Genomic DNA, 25,996 nt, shown 5'->3' with positions numbered 1-25,996 from the left:
AGTTGTGCTTCCAATGGATCACCGGATCCTCAAACGCTTCTAAATCCCTCCCGACTGTTTACTCAAGAGATTTCGTATATTTTATTACTTTCTTGAGAGCCTAGGTTAGTATCTCCTGCAAATTTAATCCAATCAGGTATTGTTTTCTGGGAACACATATAATTTTAAAAGTTGACTAAATTGAAAACGAGGTATATTCTTGCCCCTAAGTTAAACTGCTAGATAGCTAATGTGTGACTCAGTTGTTCTAATGCTTTGTCTATTTCCTCACATACGTACTAACTTCAAAAAGCAGAAATTAAACTGTCGAGTTTATTTTAAAGTTCCTTTAAAGTTTCATTCGCCGGAGGAGGAGATGATTTTTTTCACACCATGAGACAAAATAAAGAAATGTTACCAAAGCCTTAATTATGTCAGGAAAGACTGAAATCATGGTGTTTCTTTTAATGGGGGTAACTGTCTTTTGCAACCTCCCTGTGGTCATCCAGCCATCTCCCAGCTCAATTATTTGAAGACCACTCTGGCTACCAAGATGTCATGTAAGGAAGTTTAGAATTAACTCCCGACTCTCCCAGATAGCTAGCTCCCTGGGCAGGTTGACGAGGATGGAGCCAGGCATCAGAACCCCCGGATCCCTTCTTATGTAATCTTGGGAGTCAGAACTCGTTCCCCGTTACCTCCCTGCATTCCAATGATCATCCTGCAGATTTTAGCTAATATTGTCATGTTGAAGTTTGGTAGTTACTGTTTACATTTCTCCCTTCCCCAAGGGGTCTCGGCAAATGTTTAAGAGATTATTGATCTCCAAGAGACCAAATAAAGAAGTCTGTTCTTTTATAACGTATGAAATACACACTTTTCTTTAACTAAATAGGCAGTGTATATTTGACGTTGACAAAATGGGCAAGAGACAAGGAAACTTATTTTAAAAGAATTTGAAGGAGAAAAAAATGGATAGGACAGCAGCAATCCTATAAGAGTAGGGTTGGAATTAAAGGAAAAGCTTAGATAAAAGGGGAGAAATGGCTATCTATGCTGTAAAATGGTTTTAAGTTTCATCGAACACATACAGGTGGTGAGCAAACATCTTTGGAGAATCTCCCTTCAGGGGGACCTAACCAGTATCACTCAATATCTTGATTTATTTATTTTTTTTTAAATAAGCTTCTTGTACTTCTTGTCTCCACATTTTTCTCTGGCGAAGTGGTCCTGAAATATCCACCCAGCTCTGGGAGTTTCTGATTTACTTAGAATAACCCAGAAAAGTCATTCTGAAACTGTGTCAAGAATACACTTTTTTTTAAAGTAAGCAATTCCTGATTAACTAAATAGAGATCTTAGCTACCCCGTCCCCGGGGCATAATGGAAATTCCCATCGAAGGAAAGAGATTCCCAAAAACCCAGATTGAGGGAACAAATGTTAGGCACCCAGGAGTTCAGTGAGTGCTATCTATTCCATCCCAAATCTCCACAATTCCCCTGAGCCAACAAAGGGAAGCCCCATGTCCTTCTCCGCACTTGATTCCCTTTTCTTGCTCCTGAACCCCAGAAGGCGAGAATGAAATATTTCATTTTTCCAAAGATGGAAGCTCAGTTCATGGAAGGAGCTCCCGAAAGATATACCAGCCAAAGACATGCAAACATTATGGAGATATTTCAGTTGCGGGTTCAGATCTTGGGAGGTCGATCCCAGTCTAGAATATTCGAGTCTCCAAGTCACTATTATTCAACAGGTCCCCTTTGCTACTTTGCACACTTCAGCTGCCTAACTTCGCCAACGTGAGTTCTCCCCAATTTTCGTAGGAGGGTCGTGCCGCCAGCATAGATAGTTCCAGACGTGGCCGAGTTTCTCTGGTAGCTCGGACTTGTCTTAGTATTTGGGCAAAATGACTTTTGAGACCACAGGAATGACCACACTATGAGGAAAAATGATCTTTGGGGAGAACTCAGCAGTGACTTTGCACACTAAAAAATGGGGGAAAACTTTGTGTAAGCAGTGTTGTATTAAAAAACAAACTGAATTGTTAACCTGTGAAATATTTAATAAAGTATTTGTATGTCTTAAGGGTTAGAAAAATACAGTATTTATTTTGAAGCTAAATTGCTGCTAAACTGAGGAATTCATGGAAATTTTTCATTGTATTACTATGCAAAATAGAGAATAATTTTGTCCTGAAGTGTAATAAAATGTCATCCACGTGATTATACAGAAGCAATGTTGAAATCGGTTTATTCAGGCTATTTTATAAGGAAAGAAACCCCTTAACTTAGGATACCAGAGTTCTCTCCCTTTTTCGCTTTCCTGACCCTCTCTAGTAAAGTTTGGATTAAGTTGGCTTGAAACTATTTTTGCACAATCGATATTTAATAGAAATTTGGGTTTGGCGGTCTCATCTACTCTGAACATAGTATTTTCGTCCTCCAAGTCGGTTCAAGAGAGTAGGAGACCAGAATAGGGTTCCAGTGGGAAGGCAGAGATTTCATTTGAAGCCCAACAAGTGAGGCGAGTTTCAGTAAAGCAAAGTGCAATTTGAGATCTTTGAAAACTAGTCTTGTCTTAGGAGTGGTGACTTAAGTGTTGCTAGGGAGACCATGCAATGAAAAAGATACCACACGGAAGTGATCTTCCCTTATCGTACTTTGCTTAACGCCACAGTAAAAAAGAAAGCCAAGCAGGGAGACGTGTCGAAATGTGGAGCTTGCAGTTGAGGTCTGCAAGTAGGAGAAGAGGTTGTGATGGGTTCTGAGCCAGAAGCGCCCCCTTTTTAGTGCTATCAAATAAGTTGCTGTCAGGCTCTTTAGCGCGCCGCGGGCTGGGCGCCCGCTGCACGGCCACCTCCCTCGGGGCGGCAATTAACCAGTACCTGGGCGCATCCGACCGACCCACAGCTTCAGCCACCGGCAGAGCCGTGGGACCAAAGGCCAGGTGGGTCTCCTGGAACACAGGTCTCTTGCAACTGAGATCACCAGCCCAGGGAGCACGTGCTCCTTGTACAAGACCTCTTACAAACAGGAGCCGGTGCAGATCCGGCCAGCTAAGGGATGGTAGTGAAAAGTTGGCCAAAGAAAAGTTGTGGGGGTAAGACTTCTACCACAAAAATGACTGAAAGAGGGGCTGCTTTCATCATAAAGCAGATGCAAATTCGGGGGGCAGGCAAATGATGTGTCAACTCTGGGGCTCTCTAACACTGGCACAGAGCAAGCGAGACTCTCCACCCACAAACTGTATACTTTTTAAACTCTGTCGCTTTGGGCTCGGATCCTAAGATTTCAAGAGCCATTCTCCTATGGTGAGGGAGTGGTCGGAGAGAGGCACCTGGCGAGGGCTGGAACTTCGGGGTTCTGGGGGAGGGGAGAGGGAAGGGGGCGCGCTGGGCGCTGTCCATGGTGCTGGGAAGACCGCGGCTTCATTTCGCTTCATTTCGCTGTACCCAAACCGAGCTCAGGTGTAAAAAGGGGAAGAGAAACCAACAACTTGTGCGGTTGGGAAGTTTTTTCTCCCCGCGAATGTGGAAAATATGCATGTGGATGTACAATTTAAACAGTACTCTAGGAGAGTTCTGCTCTATTTCTCAGTCTGTACTGCTCAGTCAGACAGCAACATGTACTGGTCATTATAGGATGGTTTCCCCCTTAAAGTGTTCCATATTTCCAAGTAATGTAATCATCAATTCTTGACGTACAAAGTAAAGAGGAAGGTGTAAAGAAAAAGTGACTTGAGACTTCAAACATATCCAAAGGCACTTCGCTATTTCCAGATTTGATAGGATAAAAAAACACAGCATTACTTAGCCTGATAATATGAGTTTATTGAGAACGTATTAAAAAATATAGATCCAATTCCATTTAAATAATTCTCTAAACTCTACGCTGGCCAAATGCTGCAGTTATATTTTTGTAAGCAAGAATAAAAGGAGCAATTTACCTATTGTAGTATGCATGTGTGTGTGTATGTGTGTAAATTTGAAACGGCTAAGATTTCATTCTTAGTTCTAAAATGGTACTCTAACAACTGCATTCTCTTAAAACAAATGTAATTTTTTAAAAGACAAGTGACTAGAAAGAAAGCAGGATGCAGATAGAAATTATTTCAAAATTAGGATAAAGAGCTAAATAGAAACTTAGCCTACCTAGTAGGTGAATCATATTTTTGTAAGAAAAAAATATATATGTTTTTACACATGTGTGTAAATTACATGTTTTTTACAGAAGTATATATACATATGTGTATATATAGATATATTATATATAATGAAATCCTGAGAAAATTTCAGGTAGAATATTAACTACGTTTAGTCAAACCAGAAATGTGAAAAAAAAGGAAAAGAATTTATCTTAATTGTGTTAATCATGAAAATCTTACTTAGCTTTGGCAACTTGAATCCATGCGACAATGAAGAAGGAAAAGGATAAGAATTCAAACAGCTGACACAACCGTCAGCAGCAACTGACAGCAACTCATTTGATATTTGATATCAAGCACTAGATCAATATTTGTGAGATCAATGCAATTTTAATGGTTTTCTTTCGAAACTGTATGAAAGCCAAATTGTGACACTGTGCTAGGGTTATTTTTAGAGTTGGTTATGCCAGGGGATGATATTAAGTAATTTACTGAGGCAAAGCAAAAGCAAAAAAAAAAAAACAAACAAAAAACCAAAAACCACCCCAACAAACTATCAATATTTCTTCAGTTGATAAATGCTGATTATCATAGTACCCAGAGAAGGTGTGATCATTTACTGGGAAAAAGCCATTTATTTAACTATGGTTAAAAAATCAAAGAAGAAAGTGAGCCTTTGTAAAATTATTTGGAGGCACATGACGATGAACTGGATCAGAGATACCTTTTTCAGACACAATGGGATTAGGTGGTACTTGAGCAAAAAGAAATGAAAATGATAAAAAGAGAAAACCTAGGCCTTTCAACTGTGGGGTCAATCCCCTCATGTGTGGAATTCAGTGAGAAACAAGATTTTTCTGTGTCCCAGGCAGAGGAGAAAACCGAGAGCCCTATCCGAAACTCATAGTAAGGTTTCCTACAAAGGTCAAATAGAGAAAAGAAAGTAACTAGGTATACGTATTGTCTATTATTTTCCTTTTAAGAGAGTATACCTTAAAAAATAAAATGCAAATTAATCTAACTCAGAGACAGATACGTCCTCAACCTATAAACCTTTAAACATTAATCTAGGAGGGTTTCTACTCTTTATTTTTCAGTCTTTACTGCTCAGTCAGACAGTGGCGTTGACACATTTGCTTACCAACTCCTTTTGTATGATAAAAATGCTAAACTTGTATTTATTTATTTGTTTTTACAGATTCAATTTTGAGGAATTTTCAACTGAGAGGAATCCAAGAACTTCAGTCCAAACAGCAATTTCTGGGGAGGTAGATGATGGGGGTGGTACGGAGGGGGTATAACTAGGTGAACATTTCAGTCAGGACAGTAAGGTGAGATGTGGTGGTTATGGAGTGTTCTTGACAAAATGCTTAAGTTTTTAGACTAAGAAAGAAAGAAAATGTCTTTCATTTGTAATTCAACTTTAATTAAAAACTTGGGAGAAACTGGTTCTTTTTCACTTGAAATAAATAATAGGAATATTTTAGGAAATTTCTGATGTCTGACCAAAGACCTCTCATCCTTCTTCAAGATAGAGAATGAAATACTTCAAAACTATGCAGTTCTTAAAATTTTTTCTCAATGTTTCTTTTTCCTAATGTTTTTCTTGATGACAGTAAATTGTCTGATAAAGAAACTGTTAATATAGCATTACAAACAGATCACTTCAAATTAAAGGCATTGTATTATATGCTTTTAAATGAAATTCATACCAGGTCCTTTTGCAGTAGAATTAAGTCCTGCACCTAGTGTATTCCTTAAGAAACTAGCTAAAGGCATATTTTCCAGGATTTTAATAACTCCATAACAGTCACTCTCTGCATGTGTCTCCATGCTCTATTGTATTTCAAGTCTGGCATATTGCCTGCAAATTGAAGACACCAACAGTTTAAATCAATTTTTCTTTAATGAAATAAACCCAACCTTCCATGCAAGTATACATTACATACAAACGGAGAATTTACAGATGCAAGTGAACTTGAGGCATTTAAAAATATTTATTACAATGCCTTGCAGAATTTGGACTTGAAAAATTTATTTAAAAGAAAGTAAGTTTACAAACAATCCTGGTGACCAACATATATTGAGTACCTACTATGTTACAGACACTGAGAAGACATACACGTACTGTATATGTTTTCTATTTCTGATGGAATGGGCATATGTACCCCATGGATGTATATGTATGTGTGTGCACACACATATATGCATATGTACATATTTTCCCATTAGGTGTTTAAAAAAAACCCTGAGTTATTTCAAAGAAGGAAATGAACTTTATGTTCAATTGTTAATTCAGACTTCATTTTGGCTCATCATAACTCGACCAATGATTTTTTTCCCTCATAGCATGAAGGACAGTACTTAGAATTTAAAAGTTTAGTGTTCCAAAGATGCTGCTCTTCTTAGGCCACTTTGAAGTAATGCTAGTGAGTCTAAGATCCAGATCTACATGTTAATCTTTAATTTTGCCTTCAAACAGAATTCAGTTACAAAGAACTTGGAAAGATTTTGAATCTATTCAAGAGAGGAAAACTCTTTAATTTTCTGAGGAGTAAAAACTCCCCAAGAAACTTCATATAGCGTCTTAGATTTTGCTTAGCATACGTGATAAAACATTGATTGTTGCAGTTTGGTGACCCATGAAATTTGGGGGTTAGTTTTCTCTTCAGACCAGAGCATATAATTATGCAAATAAAGAGCTGTCACTGATCTAGTGAAATACTCACAAACACATGCACTCTGAAATTGGACAGAAAAGTGAAAATGGTTGGTGATGTGATGGTGCCATGGTTTGTTTTCCTGCCAAGTTTCTATCCAAGTTCATTATTCAAATTGTAAACTTTAAAAAGAGACATATCTCATTCTTGGGGTGGTGGTTGTCTTTTCATTTCAGATTCTTTGTATTGGTACTGCAGGCTGGCTACAAAGTACAGTTCAACATTATTTTACCTATGACAGTCTCCCACATTACCCGACGTAATAGCCAAGGAAGAAAAAACTGAATGATCTGGAAAGAAAGATGCAGGACCTCTCTAGATTTCTTTCTAGAAATATGTTTCATGCCTGTTTCAAATAGAACTCAATTCCAACAACACAAAGAATATACTGAAAGGGCTTGCACAAATCTCAGGGCAGAGGATGGGGAAAAGTTGCCTGGAAGGCCTCATGGATTAGGTCAAATTTCCATTTTCAAGCTTTTTATATTCAAGGGGAAAATACTGGTCACTGCGTGATATCCACTTAATGGTCAAACTTTCAGGATGGTTTTCTCCTATCTAGCAATTAAAGCCTACTGTATAATATTTGGTGACTTTAACCTTTATGGTTCATTTACAATTACTACTCCTCTAAAACCTTTGTGCTAAGAATTAACAAGAGTTCTTCCATCTAACCATGCTCTTTGGCATCGAGGTCTCCCAATTCCAAAGTTACCATTGCACAGGCTGTTGCATAATTTTAGATGTCATGGAGAGTCCCACTGATGAAATCTGAGAAGGCTCATGTCAGACCACTGACTGCTAAACACATCACTACATGAAAGATCAGTGGTGTGAAACTTTAGAAACATCGATCCAAATGAATCAATTAAATCAACATTCATCCCTCCTAAGTGTGAGGTTTAAAACTATCATTGTTGCTTTTTTTTTTTTTTTTTACCCTACCTAGATTTCGAGATAAACGCTGGAATGCTTTGATGGCCACTTCTATTCTTGAATCTCCGTTAATCAACTTTGTGCTAATTCCCTCTTTTCAACATCTTCCACTTGGTGTATATTCTTTACTTTTAGTACAGTGCATGACAGTTGCAATGCTTTAAATCTAAAAGTGCCTAACAAAGCTGATGCTTTAGGTAGGGTAGCTTTAAGCTCTGTGAAGTGTTGATTAAAAACTCTTTCCCAGACTCAAACTGATCTTTTTGGAGATTAATAGAATATTAGATAAAAGGAAGACGAACAATTCAAGAGACTCCCACTCAGTCACTCTATACAAGGAAGGAAGGAAAGTATTCAATTTTTGAAAGGGAGTACCTCCTGGAGTCTTTTATTTTATATTATTACAGCCTCTAATAAGTAATCATAAAATAACCACCACTATTATCCTTTTTTTTGCCACCCATATTTCAAAGATGAGAATGTCTCACATTTATTTAAAGACATTTTTCTCTACAGAGTCATGGGGAAAGTTTTTGAGAAATTTTTAGACTTTCGGTAATAGTAATCTTTCTTAAATAAATCAGGATTACAGACACCAAAAGGAACCTGTCGATTTGCAGTTACAAACCATGATTATAGCAGGAGATACACATGTGTTTGGATTGGAACTCCAGATAATCCAGAGAAACATGAAAAAAATCTAACTTATTAGCACTGATAATATAGTTCCCATATTTTGTCACCCACACTCTCTCAAAGGAGTTATGGGTTTTAAAGAAGGAAAAGCTGTAAAATAAATGTAAACAAGATATTTTCAGATTAGATTTAACACCAAGGACCTATCCAGGGATGTGGGAGCAATTTAATCTCACCAGACTCCTTTTGGAAAACACGTTTCTTTACGACATATTAAAGTGTATTTTATAAAACAGTAGTTTAACAACGGGTCCAAATTTCCTGTAGCTAAGGAGATATTTTAGATATTAAAAACAAATGTCTTAAAAAATGTTAGCTTTGTGAAAGGTCCAAGGCAAATAGTGACTCAACTGAAGGCAGGATATTACCTTACAGCAACAACAACAGTAATTACAAGCAGCTATAAGATTTAGAATATCGATGAAGCCTGTCCCATCATTCTTTTCACGTTTCTGCTTTTATTAACCTCCATTCATGAATAAATGAACTTCTGAGCAAGAATAATACGCCACTGCTCGTTGGGAAAACTGTTTTTATTTTAAAATGATAAACAGAAATATATAATATATAGGAAAGTCCTGTGCTTTACTTTTTTGGGTATAAACAATAATGCAATCCAGGTCGAAGCACAAGGCAGAAAGTTGAGAAAAGAACAATTGTTACAAGCAGATTTCCCCCCTTCAACCATCCACGAAAACTTTTCCCGGCTGCATGGTTAGGTACCTTCAGAAAGCCTCATAGCTATTAACTGGCTTTTAAATTTTAACAGGACTATTTTGAATCTTAGATTTATCAACAACTCCTTGCTTTCCATTCCACTTGCTCTAAGAACTGAGTATATAATTTTTTTTAAAAAAGCTCACATCCTAACTTGAAACCTCTACTTTGCGAAAAACCTGTCTAAAGAAACCAAAATGGGGAGGAGATGGTCAGAGCAGAAAGATCGCAAACACTTGACTCCTCCAAGTAGGAGGCCACTACCAACTGATGGTTGTTACTCCGGGAAAATTGAGGTGAATGATATTATTAAATTTATACCAACAGACTCGTAAGCAACAGGTTAAAAAAATCCTACAGTACGAGGAATCTTATCAGTTCTCAGCTGGAGGTCTGGGATGGCTTGCCAGGCTCTCTCCGGGTTGCTACAGCTCAGATCCACAAGTAGAAATTACATTTACACAACTTAAGTTTGCAAATAGCTCTTCATAGATAGTTAAACAAGGCCTAACAACCCAAAAGTTTTAAAGTATTAAAGGCAATTAAACAGTGATTTACTGTAGTTACAAGTGAAGACTTTTAGAGATGTGAGAAAATTGAAGGAATAGGAGTGATTTGTTTTATAAGCTGAGCATATTTACTTTGCTCTAATTCAGCTGCAGAAGCTTCACGAATTTAGCATTACAGAAGTGCTGATTAAAAAAAAATGCAATAGAATCAGTTTCCTGTGAACATTTCATATACTGAAAACATACGATTTATAACACTTTGAAATATATATTCAATCCACATCAATTCTCAAATCCTCTCAATGGAAAGTACCATTACTTTACACAGTTAAACCATCACTTCTAAAATACAAAAAACTGTAGACCACTGTGCTTGACATTATACATTTTAAGCCATCCAGGAGCTGGATGAAATGACATTTTGATTTTTCCTCCTGTGTTGTTTCTGCTAAAATAACATAAAAAGATATGCATATACGACCACTGACAAAAGATCACTTTAATTTGCCATCATTAAAACTATAAGAACTAATTAATGTACTACTATACCAAACACAGATATTATCCATTTTAAAACTTGCTGAAATCAGTTCATAATATAAAAACACTTTATCCATGAGGTGGTTATTTTAAGTTATTTTTCTGAGGATTAAGTTCTAACTCATTTTGGGTACATTTTATCACGTCCTCAAATAAGGCAGGCATATTGTTGCATACACTTTAAAAAAGAATGAAAAAATCAGATCTTCATTTATTAGAAACAGAATCTTCACTAGGTAATTAAATTCTTCAAGTAATTAAAAATTGATAATGTTAAGATTTAATATTTGAATTTAAAAGTCAGCAAAATCTTAACTTATTTTACCTCATATTTCACAGTGTTGGCCAGATCTCAGCTGAATTAAAATACTTAATTGTTGAAACTGTAGGGCAAAACCCTACAGAGAAAGTGGACTACTGAAAATTATTACACTGGATTGAGAGGAGAAAATCTTTCACATCAGGTCTTTCTCTTTCTGCTGCAACAGAAAACTAAAAGAATCATTTTAGCCCCAGTTAGTCTTTCAGAAGGAAAAGGCTTAAGGGTACACAGGTTCATTTTCCTGAAGACAATAAAAAAATCCATCCCTAAAAAGGTCTAACTCCACGAAAGCTCAGAATAGATCATTCTAGTCAGGATTAACCACAACCAAAACTTTCTCCACATTAAGATTTAAAAAGCAAAACTTAAGTATGCCATCTAAATTACAATGCCACTCAATACACATTATATATTTAAAAACTAAAATCAATTCTAATGATAAAGTTGGAAATTCCATTGAAAATAGGACCTTTCACATATACAGTTAAAAGTTTTGCTCATTATTGTGTTTTAAACAATCTCTTCTGAAATTAGAGGTGTGTAAAATCTCATATTCAACTGGCAAGGATTTTCAGCAGTAATGCGGCTTCGGTACTTTATAGATTTTTATGCAAACTTTTTCTTCTGGTCTCGAAATGAAAATAGATCGTTAGGGAGAGAACAATTTGCACTCCCAAAACTACATAGTACATCATGGCATTCATGTTCTGTATTTAAATTTGGCTTTTGGAGGGGTGGGGGGCTTCCTTAAAAAAGGAGGGGGGCATAAGACGCCCTCAGGGAAAAGTTTACTTAAAATGGAAGTCTGGAGTCTAGGATAAAAATTTGCTTCTGTTCGGAGACAAAAAAATGGACATGATGGAGGGACGGAGGACGGCGGGGTGGGGGAGCGGCGGCCGCGCGGCAGCGGGCGGTAGGACCGCGCAGACGCCGCTCGGCCGCGCCGGCTGGGTCGGGGCACTCCGAGGCGCGCGGGCCGCGCGGGGCAGGGCGCTGTCGGCCTCCCTCTGCGCGCGGACGGGCGGCGGAGCCCGCGCTCGGCCCGCAGCAAGCACGGCCAGTGCACCCATATTGCTTTGACAGTTGCACTCATCTAGAAATAATGCAAAACGCTATTTAGATGTATATATCACGACCCTGTGCTCTGGGAAGAAAACAATCTAATGAAGGGCTGGGAGGCTGCTCGCCGGCAGCAGCCGGCAGGAGACGGGCGGGGGCGGCCCCTCCCCGGCGCCCGCTGTCGCCTCCTACGGCTCCTCGGGCTTCAGTCGGTGCGAGCGCCGCGTCCCGGCCGGCCGCAAGGAGCTGCTCTTGGCCTCCGAGGCTTCGGTGAAGAATTTGAAAATAGACTGGAAGCTCTTCCAGGACGTTAGCTCGTGACGGTCGGTGCCTGCAGAAGACACAGAGTCCGTTACCAGGGGGCCCCGCGGTGCCGGCGCGGGCGGGGCGGCGACTGCCAGGCCGGGCCGAGGCCCAGGCCGCCGTCCTCCGCCCCGCGCCCCGCCCCGAGCCCCAGCCCCCGCGCGGGCCGCCCGGCCCCTCCCGACCGCACCTGTACCTGCGCGCTCGCTCGGCCCCGGGATCGGAGGGAGGCTGGCGTCCGCCACCCCCGCGTCTCCGCGGGCGGCGCCCGGGGGCGATCGGGCCCCGAGACCCATTCCGCCCCGACGGGAGGACGCGGCCCAGACCTCCCCCGCGGGTCGCGCGAGGCGCAGCCGGGCGGCCCCGGGGCCTCAGCCCCTCCGGGCCAATGGAGGCGCGCGGCGGGAAGGGCCCCGCCCTCTCCCGCCCCGAAACCACCCACTGGCCCAGGCTCGGCGCGCGCGCGGAATCCGGTCCCGCACCCACCCCGGAGCACCCACGTTTCTTTTGCTTCCCAGGAGAAAAAACAAATCGGAGTTTTCTTGCCTCTCTCGGAAGCTGTGCTGTGAGACATGATTGTCTCAGCGAGGTCACTGCGACCAACTTATACGGGAAGCTTAATGAAGGACCCGATTCAAAAGAGACTATGCCTGGAAGTGTCCTAGCAGGCTACATTTTTACAGATTTTAGGGGACAATTTTAGAAAGGCTAAAAACAAATGATTCAAAGCAGTGACTACTAAAGAGCATCTAGGCCTCCTATTTTGCCAGGAGGAATTCAACTTAGAAAATGTAGGTTTAGTTGTCAATTTACAGGGTTATTTTATTTTACAGCTTCTTTCTGTGGTTTCAATTTAATACTAATGTACGATATTTTTCAAATCAAATCTACCTTCAGTTTAACATAGGCAAAAAAGAACAGTGAGGTAGACATAAGAACAGATGAGGACATTAATCCGTTTTTGACTCCCTGTGATAGCTTATATCATTTTACCGGTAGCTTCATAACTGAACAATTTTTTAATTAAAAAATAAAAATAATACGAAGACTATCCCATAGAAATAATGAGTGAATAGCTTTGAAACAGTTGAAATCTCTCCCTAGATCACTCAATTATGTAGGGGGATACTGCCTAGAAGTCTTAGGATTCCGGGCCTCTGTCTGATACTTTAACATTGTTAATGATAATTCTTTAGTCTGTAATAGTAGGTCATTGCTATGGTTACTCTACAATGGTGCAACACTTTGCTTTCCCCTTCAGCTATTCGCGGAGACCTGGTAACCACATTTGTTGCCTAGCAACAGTTTTGTGACAGTATCACAATCTGGGAGTTAACAACAATAAGGATGCTATGGCTGCAGTCGGCCAGAGAGCAGAAAGCTACAGTCTGTGCATGTGACTTAGCTGTGGGAGCCGGCCCTACTAGGAACCCCTCTCTTTACAAGTGTCCTCACAAGGATGCCCTCTATGCTCTTCTCTGCAGATTGGCCTTATGAACCTGCATTTGGAACTAAGATCCAGTACTGAAGTCAAATCCTTGAGAAATATCCCCCAACACTACTGTATTCAGACTACAAAATGAGATCATCTCTCTATTTGCTTACTCATTTCAGGCAAAATTCAATGTTATTCAGTGGGGGAGAGAAAGGAGTATAGGTTTATCCTGGCAAATCCTAAAGTGCCTGACTGGATTTTGACAAGTCTTAATAGAATTCTTGGGGAAAAAAGTCATATATATCCCTGCCTGCACCAATAGGTGTGTAAATTTTCAAGTTCTTTAAAATGTATGTAACATCTAGATATTTATTATTATAATTTTCACTGATTTTTTTTCAGATGTCAATTGTAAAGAATTCTTTTGAATTTAGAGACATTTTATTCTCCAAATCCAAGTAAGCAGTTCTAGATATGCTCAGACATACCTTCTTTAAATAGTATTTTGTGGGTATATCTAGAAGGGGGTCAAATTTCTCGAGAGGTCTATGAAATGCCTGTCCCTATTTCTATTGTGCTTGCAATCCTAGTTTCATTTCAATAATAACTACTAATTGCATTTAATGATAAAATATTTAAAAATCAATTGTATTTCTTCTTTTTGAAAGACTATTCTCAGATGCATAATACATGGAAACACCGATCCCCTAACAATAAGAAAAAAAAAAAAAGGTGTTAATTGTCTCTTTTCCCTCTCATTTCCCATGCTTCCAGGCTCATTTGGCATTTCCTCCATAGTGATCACACTTATACTTACTAGGGTTACCAGGGCTATGATCAATTTGTAAGCTTTCTCCGAGATCTCTTCTCATAATCCCTCCCACCCCTTGAAAACCAATTCAATCTATGAATCTAGAGGGACCTAAGGAGTCAATGGTCTGAAGCAATTTTAACTCCTTTATTTTTTCTTTCCTGGTGACAGTCTTTCTAAAGGATGAACAAATTTCCCTGATGATAAAATCACTGCAAAGCGTTTTTAGTTTTAGCTTATGAGGACTCTCTGCTTGATTAGTCCTGGGCTGAAAAGACCACAGTCCCTGAGATAACCAAGTACCTGCACTGGCTCTCAACAGTTAGCCTTGCAATTTAAGAGTATAAATCATGAGAATGTGTGTTCTGTCAGAAGAAGGGAATTTGCTAGGAGTCAAGGTAATAAGCAAGGTGGATTAGAAGCTGAATTACAGAGAATGGAGTGTGTGTGTGTGTGTGTGGGGGGGGGCGGGTGGGGAGAACTCTCCCAAAACTAAGGAGTGGTAACATGAATATTTTATACAAAAATGGTTTTCTAAATTTTTGAAAGTAGGTTTTTAATAATTTTAAAATAGCATTTGGAACTTAGGTAATTGCATGTCCATCTGGGGCTACATATACACATTTCAAGAATGTGTTTGGAGACTGTTTTCAAAAATTGAGGGACAAAGTTCAACAAAAATATTTACAAATTAGTATGAATATCTACCCACAGCAATGTTTAGAGAATGGAAACTTTTGAGAGCAGCTTTCTAGTACTTAAAAAAGACACCACTTTAGGGGAAATTATTCCATCAGGACAGAAACACTAGGCCATTATATTATCTATACATAAAAGGATATAAAAGGGGAAAGTTTAGGCCAACCAAAAAGGCAGCCATTTATTAATAAGCTGCAATATGTGTGGGTAACATGGAAACTAGTCCATTTAGCACTAACCACGCTATTTGAAGGAGATAAACATGGTTTTATAGTCGAGGCCTGGTCTTTTCTCTACTACAACTTTACCCTTATCAAAAGCTCCTCTTTTTAGGGACTGTGAACTTCTCTCCATTTTTCAAACCCCCATTGTCCTGATCTAGGTTCCCAAAATATAGGGAAGAAAGAGTTTTCCCATATTAAGGATATGCCATGTTCTCAGGGAATGATTTTTGTACCCTTTTGGATTGGCAGGCTTTTGCCTACTGGATAATTCACCTTTGGTGTGAATTCAGTTTCCTAATGCACAACATCAATTCAATATCAAAATACAATGTATAGGATTTCAGTGCTTCATTATAAAAAATGCTTTGCTCAGTCTCACTCAGTCATTCTTAATGGGCATGGTAGTGGCTTCTGGGGCATTTTGGAAATTTGTTGGGGTATTTTTTGGTGGTCAAGATGATCGGAAGGAGCTATTAGATTCAGTGCGAGAAGGCCAGGGATGGTGGACATTCTGCAATTTGCAGGGCAGTATAGCATGATGAAGAATTGTCCTTCATCCCACATGGTTTTCAAATGTTCTACCAGCTATTCATGTAGTTGAGAAACCAGTTTATAATTATATGGGCTTAGAATTTTCTCAAAGTACTTTTGGCATGATTTTAATATACATGGAATTTTCCAGGAATCCAACTGCCATGTAAACTGCAGGACTGTGTACTTTATGTTGTTCAGAATATTACCAAGAGTGGTTTACCACATGAGAAAATCTCATCACTGATGGCATCACTATCCACGGTACTTGAGGCGCCCGTAAGCACACATGCATCAGCCTGCATTTGTAGCTGTCCACTTCATGGTGATTCTATGCACAGGACCAAGTACCTGACTATTAGGTCTTCTCATGTAGACTTTCCCCGAGCACTTTAGATATTGATATGCATATTATTTTTATTATGAGTTACTTTTCCTTTATTCCTTCTATATGTTAACTAGGGCATTACAATAATTTAGCAATCTTGTAAGTAGGTGGATTATATTATCTCTAGAATTTATTTCAGGATAGTAAAAGCACTGCATACTATTTGTGGTAATAGGAGGTATTTAGGTGATCAAGGGTCAGCTTAAAAATGCATAGTTAATTCTTTTTTTATTACATTAGAGATTAATTTTCCCTATAACCTGAACCCTACTCTAGCTATCTCTTTTATCCTTATTCAGAGTAGAAAATGCTTTTTATTTCTCTTACTGTTCCTTCCACAAATACTGTTTGTCAATGATGTTGTTCATTGTGAAATAACCAAAAGGCAGGGGACAGGGGATCTTCCAATTAAAATACTACACCGAATATTTATCCTTTCCTATCACTTGTTTTAAAAAATGAACTGTAGCAAATTTCAAAGCAGTAAAGACAGCACAAATGGTCAAAAGGATTAGAAACTTTAAGTATAAAGGATGAGCCTATAAATCATATAAGAAAGATCAAATTGCTAAAATGTGTCATTTGTTTTCCCAAAAGACTATATATTTAAGAAAAAGTGTATTGTAATGGAACTGAGAGAGAAGGAAGCTACATTTATGTAATAACATTTAGAAATTAAACAAAAAATGGTTGGAAATGGCACTGAGAGTGGAACGCTCAAAGAATAGGATAAGAGAAGAAAACACTGCTGTATCTTCTGTCTTGTCTAGTTCTCTTGCGTCTTCCTGTGATGACTTCAGTACAAGTATTTCTTACAAGTCTGCCTTGTCCACAGTCCTCCCCACTTGATCTTAGTGCTTAGATTTTTTTTTTTTTTGGGGCAAAAACTATGCCAAAATATGCTACTGAGTTAGCAGTCAAAATCCTGATGTTTCCTTTGGCAGATGTAGACTGCTCTGAAGCTGTATCTCATTTTATGCAGTAGATGTCTTAAAAAGTTATATGTAAATATAATTTCTGTAAACAGAATACTTTTAAAGGAAGAAGTGGGTTATTTACTTCTTCAATAAATCTTTTAATAAAGTGGAGAATTCTCTGGGAAAGCAAATAATCATTCTTCAAATGATATTACACACATACATACACACACACACATACACACACATCAGATTTGCCAGAGATGAGGCGTACTAGTAGAATATGATGGACAGTCTAAGTTCTCACCAAAGATATAATTTAGAAGAATTTCTTGGTCAGCCATTCACTATTCTAACTATTGCTAGTTACCTTATTTTACAGGGTCCTAGACCAAAAGGTCATGGAATAATTTCGACAATCTATGCAAAATTTTAATTTTAGGGTCTGATTTAGAATAGGGAATATAACTGTTCACAAAGTCACCTTTGAATAGGAAAAGGCATTTCTCTAATCTTTGTTTTGGGGGAAAAACTAGCATGTGCCCCTACCCTGTCACTGACACCCACCTCCTGCAATAAAAGAATTCATTTTTAAAGGAAAAGGTAATGAATAAATTTTATAAGTTTCCTATGATAAAGGGGGAAAGAAAAAAAAAAACCTAGAAAGATATGAAACATTAATATTAACATGATAACATGTCTATGATGCTTTCGAAATGACAAGGCTTGATTTTAAAAATTGATCTTTAACAAGAAAAAGAAATATGGGCAATTAGGAAGTAATGAAGACCCTGTCAATAAGCTATGTTGATAATAACAGGTAAGGGAATTCTTGAGAAAATCTAATATATAAAAATCAGGTAATATGCATTATTGAGTCCCAGGGGGATTAACTAATGAACTTATGAGCTCACCAGCAGTTATTTTTAGAAAGTTATAAAGAATTAGAGAAATATCAGAGCACTGAAAAATAATGTGCCTTCTAAAAAGAAATAAAATATAACTACTAAAATTCATTTTAAAATGTATTCTAGAGCTTCTAAGGACTGTATCATTTAAAAGAAAAATACAAACTTAGCAATATTTGGACAGAGAAGGACTCCTAAGGGAGACTCTCTAAGTTAGAAGGCACAAGTGTGAGACTCAGCCACACTGAGGGGCAGCAAATGGAGTCACGTGGGAGTGCTCGTTGAGACCGTGTAAGGTAAATGCCAAGTGCAGCTCAGTGAACGTGTTGCATTGCCTTGTTAAATTACTTGTGTAAGATAGAGGCAAGTCTCTTCTCTTTGCTAACACTGTTGCAGCCCTGTTAAAGCTGAGATTTGTGTTGAGACCCTAAAGGCAAGTCATCATGCTTGACCAGAGATAAGAGACAGGCTGAAACAAAGACTTAAAATCAGTGGTAGAAATTTTTGGGTCATTTGCAGCTTCTGGAGCAGCCTGTCCTTCCCTCCAGCTTTTTTCCTCTCTCTCTCATCTATGGAAGGGGAGATGGGGGGCGGGCGGGTAGGGCATGAGACAGCTTAAGATCCAGGGAGACAACTCTAGGAAGTCAACTTATCCTTAGGCAGAGTAGACGGCCTGCGGTAGCTGTGGGTCTCTCACATTGGACCTAGCGGACTTCTCTAATCAACCTTCTCCTAACCAACAAACAATGGGTGCATTTTTATTGCTTGAATTGCCTATCAAACACAGACAACTGGTGTAGAAGCGCTTTCTTTGGTTTGAATTCTTGTCTCACATGCTACTCTTACTGTTGCCATAAGGCCTGGCCTCCAGGGATATTGCTTCCCTTTAAAATTTGAGCCCAGGTATGGGCAAAAGCTCCCTTTTTCCAATTTCCCGTTGTCATTTTCAAAAGTAACTTTATCAAAGGATTGCAAGAGCACAGAGCACTAAAGAAGGGAATGCAAAGAATCATAAAATAGTTATTTCCATAATACAGGTTTCTGATCCTATTATTCCCAACACTCAGCAGAGAGCTTTACGGGGCCCCTATTCTAAAACAACACTGTCTGAGAGGGCTAGTACAACTTTACAGATATCTTGTCTGGCTTCCCTTTCTCCCAGCTTCTCTGTTTCTAGCTAGGTGCCTACGGCTTAGGGCTGCCAGTTTGACTGTGTGTGTGTGTGTAAGAGGGGAGGGAGGGAGAGAGAGATTGAAAAAGACTGAGAGGGAGGGAGGAGTGAGATAGAGAATGAATTAAAGTACTTCCCTTATTTCAAAACCAAACCAAACCAAACCATTTACTAGTTCAAATATCTGAATCATCTGTGGTCCTACTCTCTCAATTGTGGATTCTACTCTAAAGGATATAATTTGTGGGCAGATAGTTTTTCCAGAGGTCCTATGATTGATTAATTTATACATTCATACGAGTATTTATTGTCCGCCAGGCCCTATTTCTCGGGGCTGGAGACGCAGTGGTGAGTAAGGTATATAAAAGCTCCGTCCCTATAGCATACATGCTAGTGAGGATGACAGGCAATCAACAGGTAAACCAATGAACGTGATAATTTCAGAGTCAGAAGCACTATAAAGAAAACACAAGTAAAGACAATGAGGAGGAGGAGGAGGTGGGGCGAGGAGAAGTGGTCATCGACTTAGACTGGGTGGAGAAGACTTCCGACAGACCTGAGAGGCAACAAGGAGCCAGATGAAGGTCTGGGGGCAGAGCGCTGCAGGCAGAGTTCTGGGAGAACAAGAGCAGGGGCTCTGAGGAGGAAGGAGCTCGTTACCCTAGAGGAACTGAGAAGCTGGAGAGACTGCAGCATGGTGGCTGAGGGGGAAAGTGGCAGAAGATGATTCAGAGAGGTGGGCAGCCTCCAAGTCAGGTGAGGTCTCACAGGCTATAGCGAAAGGTTTGAATTTTATTCCAAGTGCAATGGAAGAGCTGTTTGCAGAGTTTCAAGCAGAGGAGAAATATAATCTGACTTGCATTTTAAGATTGGTCTGTGGTGAATAGTGAATGGATTATGGGGAGTTAAAATGATGGATTTAACCCTTCCTGATGGCATTTACCAACTCCTCCCACCTCTAGAGCATTCTCTCGGGTTCATTCTCCTACACACTTTAGAATATAAAATCCACTTACTGCTAGTTCACACAAATAAATTAATGATATAGTAATAGTAATATGCAGTAAGAGTTGAAAGAGAGCCTAATAAAATATTTCAACATAGTGAATAAAAAAATGGAGTTTAACTAGAAAGAGCATTTTCCTAACAATTCTGCTCTTGTTATATATGCTGTTACCTCTGGTTTGTCAGCCCTTAGAAGGACCGTTGTGTGTGGTGGGAAGGTATTGGGAAGGGGAATATGCTGTCATAGCATTCCATTTCTGCAAGCAGTCTAGAGGTAACTGGTGGGCTTACTCTCCAGGCAGGCTTTTCCACTGAGTTCTTCATCTCTATGAATGAACACAACATTGTCTCAGCTACTCCAGCTCAAAGCCTCTCAGTCATCTTTGATTTTTTCCTCCGTTGTTTGCTGCCTCCTGATCCAGTTACCAAATCCTGACAATACACCTCAGCAAAGTTTTTCCAATCTTTCTTCCTTTCCGTTACCCCTGTTATCACTCTAGATTTAATGATCTATCACTTAAAATCCAGAAACTTCCTCCTAATTCATTTCATTGCCTTCAATCTCTCCTCCTCTGTTTTGTACCCTGCTACCAGAAGAAAAATTCTCAAGTATCATTTGTGTTATATACCCCTTTCTCTGCTCAAAAATATCCAATGGCTTCCCCTAATCTATCAAATTAAGTAGAAATTACTTAATTTGTTTAAAGCCCTCCATTCTCCTGCTCTAGCCTTCTTTTCTCGGTTTATCCCTCAACTCTTCTTCTATAAGTATCCCCTATCCTCCCAGGCCCAGCTCAATTGACATCTCTTAAACTTTTTCAAAATCTCAAGGACTGGGCATCTGTGATTCTGAAGTCCAGCCAGAGAATAGATTACTACTGCAAATTTTTTGAAGGCAGGAGTCAAACTCATCTTCAAAAAAGATTGATAAATTTACCTTATGTTGAAGTGTATGCTAGCTTTTAGATTTAAGAAATAAATTCCTCTAAAATTATGATACTCTACAACTAAAGCTGAAGGAGGCAGAGTGTTTTTCTTGCCCTTTCTATCAAACTAATGAGGTAGACTCAGGTGACCTACAGTCCATTACCAACTAGTTGATAAGCACTGACAAATACTCAAAGTATCTTCCAGATCTCTTTAGCTAAAATGTTGTGCTTATCTAATAAATACAATTTAGTAGCATCAAAAGAGGTTTAGTAAAGTGTCAGAACTGAGAACTCTCAGAGAATCCAACTTGAACTGTTCAAGAACTTGTATTCCCAAGATAGAGTTGGTTTGGTCCAAATTTAGATGTAGACAGAAACATATCAAATATAAAATAGTAAAGACGTGAAAAGGACCCTAGATAAAATTTTGTCCAACACTTTCATATTACAGGTGAGAAATCTGAAGTTCAGAGAGGTTGTGATAGGCCAAAGTTACATGGACATTTTGCTGTAATATAGTCAATATTTACAAATTGGCTAAGCACTGAAATAGAAAAAATTTTCAGAAGATGTATATCTAATTGCTTTAAGATCCAGTTGAATATTTACTTCCTCTAATAAGTCTTCTTTGATGAGCCTTCCCCATACCAACTACTCCTTTCTTCATGTTTCAGTATTTTGTATAGAGTGTACACTATATTATCATATACTTGCCTTGCTTAACTAGTCATTTTGTGTGCGAAAAATACCTTGCTTTATCTCCAAATCCTTTGAGGGTAATGCCTAAAAACTTTTTATTCAGGAAATCAGACTTTTGCTTTGCAGCCAATAGGAGGAGGAAGGCAGTGGAGAAAGGAGGTGGTAAAGTACCCATTACATATTATCCCAGTCCCTTAATGATTTGGCATTGTACTAAAGCGTATAGGCCACTTTGGGAGAACTGACATTATAATAATACTGAGTCTTCCAATCAATAAACATGATATATTTTGCCGTTTATTTAGATCATCTTTAATGCTTCTTAATGAAGTTTTATCATTTTCTCCATAGAGGATATGTACTTCCTTTTTTAGATTCATTCATTCATTCATTCATTCATTCATTTATTATTGAATTACACTTATTTTAAGATAATTGTGGATTCATATGAATTGTAAGAAATAACACAGATTAATCCTGTATCCCTTTTATAATTTTCCTGAACAGTAACACCTTGTAAAACCACAGTACCATATGACAACCAGGATATTGACAATGCTACAGTTAAGATAACAGAACATTTCCATCACCACAAAGATTACTATGTTGCCCTTTTATAGTGACACCCACTTCCCTTCCAACCCCTCCTTAACCCTGGCAACCACTAATCTGTTCCCCATTTCTATAATTTTGTCATTTCAATAATGTTATATAAATGGAATAATGCAGTATGTAACCTTTTGGAATTGGCTTTTTTCATTCAGCTTAATTTTCTGGAGATTTATTCAGATTGTTGTGTGTCAAAGGTTTGTTCCTTTTTATTGCTGAGTAGTATTCCATAGTATGGAGGTACCACAGTTGTTGAACCATTCCCGTGTTGAAGGACATCTGGGTTGTTCCACTTTTTTGGCTATTATGAATAAAGCTGCTACAAACACTCATGGATAAATTTTTGTGTGAAATAATCTTCATTTTTCTGGGGTAAATGCCCAAGACTGCAATTGCTGGGCTCTATATTAGCTGCATGTTTAGTTTGTCAAGAAACTGCCACACTGTTTTCCAGCGTCATTGCACCATTTTACATTCCTTTCAGTAACGTGTGAGTGATCTAGTTTCTCTGTATCTTTGCCAATAATGTAGTTATCAGGTAGACTGATTTTCCCACTGTATGCTTCTTTTTTAAAATTGTTTTAGGTATTCTAGTTCGTTTGCCTTTCCATATAAATTTTATAATAATCTTGTCTTTATCTGCTGTACAGTAAAGGATTGACCTTACCCAAAAGGTATGAGTTTGACCTCTGGAGGATCTGGAGACTAAAGTTAGCCATGCAGGTGGTCAACCATGTCAATGTAACTGAGTCCCAATAAAAACTCTGGACACCAAGGCTTGGGTGAGCTTCCCTGGTTTGTAATACTCCATGTGTATTTTCACCCATTGTTGCTGGAAAAGACAGCACTATCCATGACTTGATTGGAAGAGGAAAACTAGAAACCCATACTTGGAACTTTCCTGGACTCTGCCCTATGGGCCTCTTCCTTGGCTGATTTTAATCCGTCCTTTTTTTGCTGTACTAGACGGTAACCGTGAATATAACTGATTTCAGTGAGTCGTTCTGCCAAGTGGTCAAACTCAAAGGTGTCTTAGGGACACCCATTTGCAGTTGGTATCAGAAGTGAGGGTGGTCTTGGGGATTCTAGAAGTCTATATCTATAAAAAATCTTGCTGGGATTTTGACAGGAATTATGCTAAACTTGTAAATCAATTTGGAGAGAGCTGACATCATTACTATGTTGAGTGACTGAATCTATGAAAATGATATGTCTCCTAGCTTTATATTTTTAGTACTGCCTATTTGTTGATGCTACTATGCTCGTTGTTGGTGTATGGAAATGCAATTGATTTTTGTATAATGATTTTGTATCCAGCAACCTTGCTAAATTATCCTTATCATCCTAAAAATTTATCTATAGATTTTGAATTTTCCAGATAAACAATCATATGTGAATAATTTCAGTTTTGTTTTTCCTTTTCTAATTCTTATGTAGCTTTTATTTCTTCCAGTCATAAATTTAAGAAAACTTTAAACTATAAATAAAATAGCTTCAAACGTATTCATACCATTACCTAACAAGATGAATAAAATCTCATAAAGCAAATTATTATGAATAACATAAAACTGGCATAAAATTGCTACATTTTCTATTTTGACTGATTTCTTGATGATGCACTTAAAAAAGACCTAGCTCTGTCACGTAATGTCAGCTAGTTGCTGACTACTGGTCATGAAAGCTCCCTGTCACCTTATGACAGACACTGACAGCTTCTGGAGTGTCAGTTATGCTCCTAACACTGTGATTTCTTTTCATCCTAGTTAAGGTAATACAGAAATAGACTATTTTTGTTACATTCAGCCTCCAAATCTAGAGTTACCTTCACGCTGTCCAGTACTACTTTAATTTTATTTCCAGTTCTCTCCCCAAAGCATTTCCGCTCTGAATGTCCTTTTTTTTAAAAGTCCGATAATGCAACTGCCTTCTACATGGCAAGAATCCTTAAAGGATCCTGAACTTATTTACATAACACCATTAATACATATAGAATAATATCTTCCAATAAGATAAAAATGCATTGATTTTAAATTAAATACGTATATTCACAAATATGTCATGTAAATGTAGTAAATTCTTACTATTGACTACTTTAGAAAATGACATGAGAACATATTGGATAGGACTGATTAATTCAATAGCCGATAATATTTCAGAGTATCAGGATAGGGAAAATTCATGAGCACTTAAATTAACTAAGGACTGATTTACAATAAAAATTGACCAGAACCAGATATGGCTAAACTATTACTAGAAAGGGTTATGAAAATTGTTTAAATTATAATCCTTACTGTATCTATACTGAGCTTCATCCTAAAAAGACGTTTCAAAACTCTAATTGGGCTTTCCTGCAACTGTCCAGAAGACTCACAGGCTGAAATCTTTCATTATTGCTCGAGGAATTAAATTTTCTTCTCTGGAATTAAATTTACTTCTGGCTTTGTGAATATTTGCAATCCTGGGGTTGGAGATATTGTAATGGATGTAAAGTATATTTTACACATGTTACAAAATTTGGCAAGTACATATTATTCCCACTTCTTTGCTTTGTATACTGGCTCTAAGCAACATTTTAAATCTAATTATAGAGCCACAAAGGTCCTTTTTTCCCAAGTATTTTAAAATCAGGGTCAGAATTATTACTTGGACCTTGTTAAAGTAGCAATGGATGGGAATTATTTCCCAAAGAATCTCAAATACATCCTTTGGGCATCACTGTAGATGGATGGCATCTATTATTGTATTTCTATTCCACAGAGAAAATTTAAAAATACTGATGGGAAAGCCTATCAATCCACTTACAAGGTTAACTAAGGTGGAGGATTAATCTGCACAGTAAAAAAGGAAGATGTTGGTTACTGAAAATAAGATGTCTTCAGTTGGTCAGATTTCAGTGCTGCTGGGCCAACAATTTATATCTAACAGTAGAAACATGGATTGTGGAAAACTTTCCTAGGAGAAGTTGTAAATGAAGGAAAACCTATATTATCAAGACAAAAGTACTTTAGGAATCTCAATAATAAAAAATGCTATAACCCATTTACTAGAAGAAACATATATACAAATTGTGAAAAAGGAGGCTAAAAATTACACATCTCTACAGTGATTTAGGAAAAAATTTAATATCATATTAAGTAAGAATACAGTAGTCGAATTACTTTTGCTTGTTTAATAGTTATTTATTCATATCTTTTATTGAAGAAAGCATTTGACATGACATATACGTTATAGGAGGATAAAAGAAAAAGAGGTGAAGAGAAATCGGATGAAAACAGGGATAAGGGAAGACTAATCCATAAGGATGACTAATACAAAGACCTAGACAATTGCCAGGTGCTGGCCCAAAATTTGACTGAGCTCCCTGCTGATAAATACAAAGAGGGTAATACAACTGATTATGATTCACTGCATCTAGGTGATGGAGATCAGTTGTTTTTCACATTTGTGTCTTTAGTTCGGACTTATGACACAACACTAAAGAAGAACCTGGTAGGAGTAACTCAGAGGACATGAGATAATGTGTTTCAGGTGACCTGACAGTCTATGATAGTTTGGCTTGCTCAAGACATAAAATTAAGCACATCTAAAGGAATCGATGGACTGTGTCTCCTTTAGACAATTGTATTTTTTTACACAATTGTATTATTTTTGGTTTTGCCCAGTAAGAACTGAGCAACATAAAGTCTGAGGTTACATTCTCTGGCAAGAACTAGGATGACAGATTGTTTTTGCTATTTTGGGGTCA

At 38.2% G+C, this 25,996-nt stretch overlaps 1 protein-coding gene across 9 annotated transcripts in view; it reads right to left on the bottom strand.

The window, feature by feature from the left end:
- Window positions 1–8,990: 8,990 nt before the first annotated feature.
- Window positions 8,991–25,996, bottom strand: part of ARB2A (ARB2 cotranscriptional regulator A) — a 414,663-nt gene continuing 397,657 nt past the window's right edge. For 8 of the 9 annotated variants that reach the window (XM_004420367.3, XM_014797235.2, XM_087430043.1 and 5 more), the window contains one exon: window positions 8,991–11,953. In XM_004420367.3, the coding sequence (XP_004420424.1) occupies window positions 11,811–11,953 (143 nt within the window). In that variant the 3' untranslated portion in view covers window positions 8,991–11,810. The remainder of the gene's footprint in view (window positions 11,954–25,996) is intronic. The other variant, XM_087430042.1, reaches the window with a different exon arrangement.

The sequence above is a fragment of the Ceratotherium simum genome, chromosome 4 (assembly GCF_057802395.1).
Source record: "Ceratotherium simum simum isolate JZ-2026a chromosome 4, ASM5780239v1, whole genome shotgun sequence".
Taxonomy (NCBI): Eukaryota; Metazoa; Chordata; class Mammalia; order Perissodactyla; family Rhinocerotidae; genus Ceratotherium; species Ceratotherium simum.
The sequence above is the reverse complement of the archived record's forward strand: the minus strand, read 5'-3'. Positions and strand labels throughout refer to the sequence as shown.